We start from the raw sequence: 7,082 nt of genomic DNA, 5'->3' as shown, positions 1-7,082 counted from the left end.
CAATCCCATTTGTTTTCTAACGATAGCCTTATTCATAATATATACATAATACATACACCAACAACCAAAGACTTACCCATTGGCCATGCATTTATCTCTACTGAAACCATAAAACACAAACTAAGAGCATAGCTACTAATAATAACCATGAAACTATACTAAACTAAATAACCCTATCTTACAAGCAATCAACAACAACAACAAGTGGGTGCAGCAAAATTACCCTTACATAATATAGTTGCACACTACAATCACAAAGAGAACACTTCTTAAGATGCTATTCATGAGCATTCTCCGACTTTCTCCATTAGAGCAACCTTAAGCTGATCTTGCGTAAAGAACTCATTCCCCATTTTCACAGTCGCTTGTTGGATCATAAGATCATTCACTACTGATAAACTCGCGTGATTCACTTCCAAATCAAGTTCCTTGAGTGCTTCCATGAACTTAGCACCAGGATGATTCCTCTTACTGCATTGAACCCTTATCATCGCATCCCAACCAATGATCTTCACATCAACCTCCATCTCAACCGACACACCCGGTTCTTGATTCCGTTCTTTAACCGAACTTTTCCCATTTGCCGCCTCTTTACTCATCCCATCAATCTGCTTTTGCAACTCTTCTTTATCAGACTCAGCCTTCAGCAGCTTAGACTTAAGCTCATTGATATACGAAATAGCATCTCCTAAGAGAGAAGCTTTATCCATCTTAGAGACATTAGGAACCACAGCTCTTAAAGAGTAGAATCTCTGATTCAGCTTCTCTCTTCTCTGTCTCTCTGCCTCAACATGATTCAAAGGCTCTTCTCTTCCATTAGCCGGTTTCCTCCCTCGTTTCCTCGGTTTCTTCTCCGGTTCGACCACAGTTCTGTTACTCTCAGCTTCTTTAACCACCGAAGCTTCAAGATCAGAGTGATTCGAGTCCCCTGATTTCGCAGGACGTGGTAGAACAGAAACAGAGGTGAATGAAAGCATTCCTTCTTCGTTATTCGAAACCGGAGACCTCTTCTTGTTACTACTATCTTCTCCCATAAACCGGCTTTGACCAGAGGAGAAGCCATTCTCAACCCCGTTCTTGACACTCACCATCTCACATGATTTCGTAACTTGAGGTTTAGGGTTTTCAACAGAGCTTCCACCATTGCAAAGCTTCGAAATTGGTTGAGAATCAGAGTTAGACGTTGAGTTGTTACCAGTATTGATGATCACAGGAGCTACAAGACCCAATTCAACTCCAGGTTCACTAATCCACAAACGCGGATCATTCTCTCCTTGATCTGGATTCAAATTAAACGCCCAAGAACCAGATTCACAACCACCACCACCGCCATTGTTAAAGTTGAAAAAGGTGTCAACTTTATCAACAAGATCTGAGCTTTGATGTATAATCTCAGACGAACCAAGCTCAACGACGCCGTTCTCACATGGTACACACACCATTGTCTGTAACCCATAAATCTGACCTTGACGAGCTCTCTCACAACTCGATCCAGCTAACGCGTTAGATCCAGATAGCCAAATTGTGTTCGAACTCGAGAACGCTTGACCAGGTAAACCAGTACCGTTGATAAAGCTCTGTGTCATCGAAACCAAGAAGAACCATTCAGTATCTGTAACTTCTTCATCTCCTGCTTCATCAGAGCCGCCATTGTTAACTACTTCTCCTCCTCCTCCGGAGATCAAAGCGTTGAGCTCTCTAACCACTCTCTTACGATGCTCTTGCTCAGCTGCACTAGCTGGTTTCGTTTTCTTCTTCCTAGATTTCTCTTCTTCTCCTTTGTAATAACCATCTCCCCAACCTAACAACGCCGTGTTGTTGTTGGTTAGTCCTCCTCCTCCTACTCCTCCTTCTTCGACGTCTTCTCCGGCGAAATCGTAAGATAATTGCCAGAACACAGCGTAAGTCCAGCTCTCGTTTGCTCCTTCGATTAAAGCTTGGAGTCGTTGTTGTAGAGTATCTTCGTTGACCTGAGAAAGGGCCGGAGGAGCAAGAGGAGGAGGAGGAAGTGGAGGAAACAGAGAAGAATGATCAGAGCCGCCGATGAAAGCTTCCATCACTGACGCATCGTCTTCAGTTGACCAGAGATTTGTTGTAGCGTCTGTTGATTGGTCGATATGGTAATCGGTTAACTGAACAATCGTCGGAGACATAACACTCCGATGGGTTTTTACAAGAGACAAAGAGTGATAAAAATAAAAAGTTGGTTTCCTTTAGTTTGGTTTGATGATTGTTGGGGAAAAAGGAATCTGTATACAGTATATTTATAACCTTTTGTAATAAAATAAAATTTTTAAAAAACTGTAAATAATTTGTTTTTCACTAAATGTTAGTAATAATTTCTTGAGAGGTGAGTGGTATTTTCATTGAGGCTCTAAATGATTATTTCAAGATAACATAAATTAAAGTAATATATCTGTCTATATAGTAAGAGATTTTTTTTTTAACTAAAGAATTAATTTCTAAGTGGGGTAAGTAAATGTTTATTACAGTTAAAAAAAAATGATTCTATTCAGTCTTTTGGGTATATACATAACTTGATTCTTGACCATTTTTTGTGGTGAAAATAGGTAGCTTGATTGAGAAAAGAAGACATTTTGAAATATATATATATATATATATATATATATATATATATGTATATATTTATTTCTTTAAAAATAATAACTAGAGAAATTGGCAAAAGTAACTATGAAAAAAACAAAAATTAAATATCTAACTACACTAACCATATAAATATTATACAGACTATATAATCTACAATATATACTATTTTTTTTTCAACCAAACATTAATCTAGAAAATAACTCTAAGATTGGTTGCCCAAACCGGAGGATAAGAGTTTACAAAAGAAGTCTCAGAAAATAAAGATCTCGAAGAACGAGCCAGACAATCTGCTTGAATGTTCGACATCCGTGGAATCCTTGACAGCTGGAAGGATGGGAAGGATAGCCGGAGTACGTTGAAGTCGTCCAAAAGGTTGGAGAAAGCGGGCCATTCATCAGAAGACTGCACCATCGCCATTAATTCTGCGCAATCCGTCTCAAAGCTCTGACAATCAACCCCCGCCGTCAGTAAGGAATCCATCGCCCAAATCAAAGCCTGAAGCTCTGAATGTAGAGGGGAAGGACTGCAACGTTGACTCCGTGCTCCCAGTAGTTGTGTGGTATCCTCACTAATACAGAACCACCAACCCAAACCGACTAGAGGATCTCACGCTTTCCAAGAACCATCAACCTGGCACCGGGGGGAAGGATCCCGAGACTTCGCAGGCAGGGGTTCTAGGGCAGCCGAGTAGAAGGTCTTAGTCTCATCCCATAACAATCTGTCATTGTCCGCCTGATTAATAACCTCGCTTGGTTCTGCCTCAGATCCCTCAGAAACTTTTTTGTTCCTATCTTTCCAAATTGACCAAACAATCCATGGTAAACAAAAACGTATATTCGGAGCATCCACCTGGGATGACACCCGCCAATATAGAAAATCTAGATTCGTGTATATGGAATCAGAGGGAAAGTCCCCAAAAGTTAAGTCAACAGAAGATAAATCCCAAATCCGACGGGAATGAGAACACTCAAATAGTGCGTGATTGATAGTCTCCACCTCCCTATCACAGCGTTTACATAGGGTATCACACCGAACACCCCGATGAGCAAATCGTTCCATCATTGGAAGGGAACCAGAAGCAATCTGCTAGAAGAAATGTTGAACCTTCGAGGGAACCTCCAGTTTCCAAGCTTATGCCCTAAGGGACGTACAAGACGGCCCATATTCAACCTCCGTAATTAATTCACGTGCTAGCCGATAACCCGTCTTGACCGAATATTTTCCTGACTTAGTATAATGTCAAATCAGCTTATCTGGTTTGTAGACTTTGCTGATCTCCATAGCTTGGATAATCTGAATGTCTGTCGGGTCCATAAACTCCTCAAGAATTGGCATATGCCACTCCTTAGTAATAGGATTAATCAAATGATTTACCATTAAATTTGGATGTAACAATCGGCCTCTACCATTAGCCGGTCTTGGCTGATTATCTAGTATCTAGGGGTCCCGCCATACCGAAACATGATAACCTGAACCTATCGCCCACCTTGCACCATGTTTCACCAAGCCTTGAGTAGAGTAAATACTCCTCCAAGCAAACGAGGGGGAGTAAGGCTTCTTGGCATGTAAAGGATGTTTATTCCGAAAGTATCTACCTCGCATGACCTAGGCCATTAGAGAATCTGGGTAATGAATTAACCGCCAATATTGTTTAGCCAGCATTGCATCAATAAGTGTTCTAATGTACGAAAGCCCAAGCCGCCTTCGGACTTGTCCTTACACACCTTATCCCAGGCGACCCAGTGCAATCCTCGTGCTTTATCGTTAGACTTCCACCAGAATCGTGAAATAGCACTCGTAAGCTTAGACGTTACCTCCTGCGGTAGTTTATAACAAGACATGACATGGGTTGGAAGAGCCAACGCGACCGACTTAATCATAACTTCCTTTCCACCTTTCGATAAATACTTTGCAGACTAGCCATTCACTCGATCGTCCAAACGATCATTAACATAACTAAAAACCTTAGTTCTCGAACTCTGACGATTTTAAGGAATACCCAATTACGAGCCCATACCACCTTCTTTGGAAATACCCATTACAGATTTTAGTTGAATCCTGCTTTCAGGTGAAACTTTTTTTCCAAACATAATAAATGATTTCTCCAGATTCACCTCTTGACCCAAAGCTTCCCCGTAGTTCCTTATAATTTCCATAACCGTAGTACATAATAAAGGATTTCTCCAGATTCACCTCTTGACCCGAAGCTTCCCCGAAGTTCCTTATAATTTCCATAAGTCGGTCGCGTTGGAAGAGCCAACGCGACCGACTTAATCATAACTTCCTTTCCACCTTTCGATAAATACTTTGCAGACCAGCCATTCACTCGATCGTCCAAACGATCATTGACATAACTAAAAATCTTAGTTCTCGAACCCTGAAGATTTTAGGGAATACCCAAATACGAGCCCATACCACCTTCTTTGGAAATACCCATTACAGATTTTAGTTGAATCCTGCTTTCAGGTGAAACTTTTTTTCCAAACATAATAAAGGATTTCTCCAGATTCACCTCTTGACCCGAAGCTTCACCGTAGTTCCTTATAATTTCCATAACCGTAGTACATTCTGCCGTCTTTGCTCTACAGAAAAACAGACTATCATCTGCAAACAACAAATGTGAAACAGTGGGACAGTCCCGGGCTAACTTGATGCTTGTAATTCTACTTTCTCTTTCAGCCTTTTTAATATTGGCGATTAAAACCTCCGTACATATTATGAACAAATAAGGAGATAAAGGATCCCCCTGACGTAAACCCCTCTGAGGCTTGATTAAGCCCCGAGGCTGTCCATTAAGAAGGACTTGATAGGAGACCGAAGATACACACCACATGATCCAAGAGATCCATTTCCTATCAAAACCCATCTTGACCATAACCGCTTCTAAGAAGTCCCATTTCACACGGTCATAAGCTTTGCTCATATCCGTCTTAAATGCTAGATAATCGGATTTACATCAAGGATTTGTATTTAAACCATGAAACATCTCCTGAGCAACAAGGATATTATCTGTAATTAGCCGACCAGAGACGAACGCCGATTGGGTTTCAGACATCAGTGAAGGGAGAACCCGCTTGAGCCAAAAGCACATGACCTTTGAGATAATCTTATAACTCACATTACAAAGACTAATCGGTCTAAATTCTGTCATCCGTTGAGGCCTTTCTTTTTTTGGAATTAGACAAATGTTTGTCTTGTTTAAACGCGGATCGAAGCGATACATACGAAAGAAGTCCTTAACCAAAGCGACCAAATCTCCTTTTAGAGAGGACCAGAAGCGTTGGAAAAACAATGCTGTCATCCCATCGGGACCCGGAGATTTCTCGGGATGCATAGCAAAAAAGCTTGATTCCGTGATATCCCTCGTTAAGGATCTGTTCATATAACCTGTAATCAGTGTAGGGACTTCTTAGAGCAATTCTGAGACTCCCCTCACATTCGACCTTTTGAAAAGATCTGTAAAATCTGTTGATGCAATATCCTCCATACAAGAAAGCGATTCAGTCCAGACATCATTTGGACCAAATAAACCAGCAATCCTATTTCTTGCTCATCGCTGTTTCGTGGAAGCATGGAAAAACTTTATATTTTTATCACCAACCCGTAACCAGAACTTCCTGCTTTTCTGCTGCCAATATAACTCCTCATCCCTATAGGCCTCCTTCAGCTTCCTTTCTATACTCCGAATTTCGTCCTACGAAATCGAGTCGTCCATCTTTGTCTCCTGCAAGGCCGCCTTCAAAGATGAAATGATGGCCGGCACATGAGAAACATTGTTCTTCCGCCACCAAGAAATGGAATTACGACAGTTCTTTAACTTATCCACAAATACCGGTGTCCAGAAATTTTTTGTGCGGTTCCACCCAGACTCCACCGCACCAGATAGTCCATCCTTACCTAACCAACGCTTATCAAAACGAAAATAAGTAGTCGACCTTTGAGTGGGGAAAAAAACAATGCCAATCCTCATTAGCTAACGCCCGGTCTAAGCGACAACGGACTATCTGATTGTTCCGTCTATTACCTCGCCAAGACAATTGCTCACCATAGCAGGGAAATTCTAACATACCGCAATGTCGGATCACAGAATTAAAAGGTACAAAAGAAGATACTGATCTTAACGCCCCGCCTCATTTCTCATGGTTCCCAGTAAGTTCATTAAAATCCCCTATCATAAACCACGGATCAATTCGAAAAGAACCAATATCAATTAATTTTTCCCAAACCTTATGTCTATGTTGAGGGACGGGATCCCCATAAACAAAACACAGAAAAATCATTTGTTGGCCGGAAAATGTTTGAACATCAATTAACCGATCACTTTCATATAAAATAGAAAGTTTTAATTCATTCTTATAAAAAAGAGCTAAACCGCCCCGAGACCCACATGGTTCAACAATAAACAACTTATCATAACCAAACTTATTCTGAAACTTTTTAAAATAAGAAATACATTTTTTGTTTCTGATAATAAT

General features: G+C 40.8%; 2 protein-coding genes across 6 annotated transcripts in view; both read right to left on the bottom strand.

Annotated features, from left to right (window-relative positions):
* LOC104718542 (transcription factor MYC4-like) overlaps positions 1-2,246 on the bottom strand; it is a 5,417-nt gene extending 3,171 nt beyond the window's left edge. For 4 of the 5 annotated variants that reach the window (XR_756395.1, XR_756396.1, XR_756398.1 and 1 more), the window contains exon 1: positions 503-2,246. Coding sequence is in view for 2 of the 5 variants with exons in the window: in XM_019230494.1 (XP_019086039.1) it covers positions 503-2,153 (1,651 nt within the window). In the remaining 3 variants the exon portion in view is untranslated. Of the gene's footprint in view, positions 1-8 lie in introns of those variants that run through there. The other variant, XM_010436306.1, reaches the window with a different exon arrangement.
* On the bottom strand, positions 3,847-5,530 carry LOC104720274. Its single transcript, XM_010438207.1, has 5 exons — positions 5,120-5,530; positions 4,775-4,984; positions 4,332-4,424; positions 4,063-4,212; positions 3,847-3,951 (listed from the first exon to the last, which is right to left on the bottom strand). The coding sequence occupies exons 1-5, from the start codon at positions 5,528-5,530 to the stop codon at positions 3,847-3,849; spliced, it is 969 nt and encodes a 322-aa protein (XP_010436509.1).

Source organism: Camelina sativa, chromosome 10 (assembly GCF_000633955.1).
Source record: "Camelina sativa cultivar DH55 chromosome 10, Cs, whole genome shotgun sequence".
Taxonomy (NCBI): Eukaryota; Viridiplantae; Streptophyta; class Magnoliopsida; order Brassicales; family Brassicaceae; genus Camelina; species Camelina sativa.
The sequence above is the reverse complement of the archived record's forward strand: the minus strand, read 5'-3'. Positions and strand labels throughout refer to the sequence as shown.